The 1,392-nt window shown below is 35.2% G+C and overlaps 1 gene segment (V, D, J or C); it reads left to right on the top strand.

Moving 5' to 3' along the window:
- Window positions 1-54: 54 nt before the first annotated feature.
- On the top strand, window positions 55-365 carry LOC107742616 (T-cell receptor alpha chain V region RL-5-like; the record flags this gene model as incomplete). The annotated part of the segment is given in 1 exon segment: window positions 55-365. A coding segment is annotated over 1 exon segment (311 nt), but the record flags the coding sequence as incomplete, so codon positions are not given.
- Between the last annotated feature and the right edge of the window lie 1,027 nt (window positions 366-1,392).

Genomic DNA, 1,392 nt, shown 5'->3' with positions numbered 1-1,392 from the left:
GACAGAACAGGGGTTAAATTCAACTTTTATGAAGAATAATTAATTCTCTTGCAGGTGTATTTGCTGACAGCATTGAACCAAAAGACAAGGACAATATAATCAGGAGAGAAGGAGAGTCTGTGACACTGAGCTGCACATATGATACAAGCAGTAGTTATGCTATGCTTTACTGGTACAGACAATATCCAAACAGAGAACCTCAATATATACTATTTAAAGGTGCTCGATCACAGAGCAGGCAGAAAGATATACCAGATGGGTTTCAATCAACTACATCCCAGACATCCACTGAACTCACTATTAACAGTTTAACTCTGAAGGATTCAGCTCTCTATTATTGTGCTCTAAGAGTAGTAGCCCAGTGATACAAAATGCCTGAGAGGCTTTACAAAGTGTAACTCTGTCAGATTCAGCTCTCTATTATTGTGCTCTAAGAGTTGGAGCCCAGTGATACAAAATGCCTGAGAGGCTTTACAAAAACTCACACACAAAATAATTGCTTTGAACAGTATTTAATCAATTAAACATCAAACCACAGTTGTTCTTTATGTGAGCCACGAAGTCTCTGTGAATAACAGGATACGGTAACACCTGCGAAAACTTATCTGAAAGGAATACAATAAAGTATAATGGCTTCATTTGGTAAGTATACTGCTATGAAAAAGTGACTGATGGTCTTTCATAAATGATAAATTGCCCATTCATTTGACTGACTTTTCCTGTCAAACTGAGTAAGATGTATTAACATTTCATACCAGACACATTTAGCACTTTTGCAAACATTACTAATTATTACAAACTAAGGTGTTGTTTGAAGAAGGAGATAAATTAAACTTATACATTTTATAAAAACACATATCACACGTTTACAGCATATTCTTTGAATATGAAGACTGTATCTTTAAGGGGAGGTTCTAGCTGGAAACATTTATTTATTTAAATATTGATTTCAACTTGAATATTCCTATCTGTAGGTGTCAGTTTTGGGAATGTCATCACACCAGTCCAAACTGAGGTGTTTGGGACAGAGGGGGACAATATAACTCCGGAAACAGGAATAATACTGTGCAAAAACACATCCTATCCCTGCTAAGTACAAAGAACATTTGAGAAATTACATTACTTTGAAAGATAACAAGTGCAAGCAGATTTAGGCATCAATCCATCATAATATATGTTAATTTCTGTGCTTTATAAGAGGGTTATGCCAAAAGGCGGAGCTTAACACCAGCTTGTGAAACAGATTAGTTCAGTGATAATCAGCATCACAGATCACTGATGCAAGCAGCAATTACCATCATGTTCACTTGTGTACTTATACTGCTGACTTTAACTCTAAGTAAAATATTACATGTATCATTACATAACAATATCTCATTTTAAACATGCTTA

Source organism: Sinocyclocheilus rhinocerous, unplaced genomic scaffold, assembly GCF_001515625.1.
Source record: "Sinocyclocheilus rhinocerous isolate Xijiao unplaced genomic scaffold, SAMN03320098_v1.1 scaffold6460, whole genome shotgun sequence".
Taxonomy (NCBI): domain Eukaryota; kingdom Metazoa; phylum Chordata; class Actinopteri; order Cypriniformes; family Cyprinidae; genus Sinocyclocheilus; species Sinocyclocheilus rhinocerous.
Note: the sequence above shows the minus strand (reverse complement) of the source record. Positions and strands in the feature narration are given on the sequence as shown.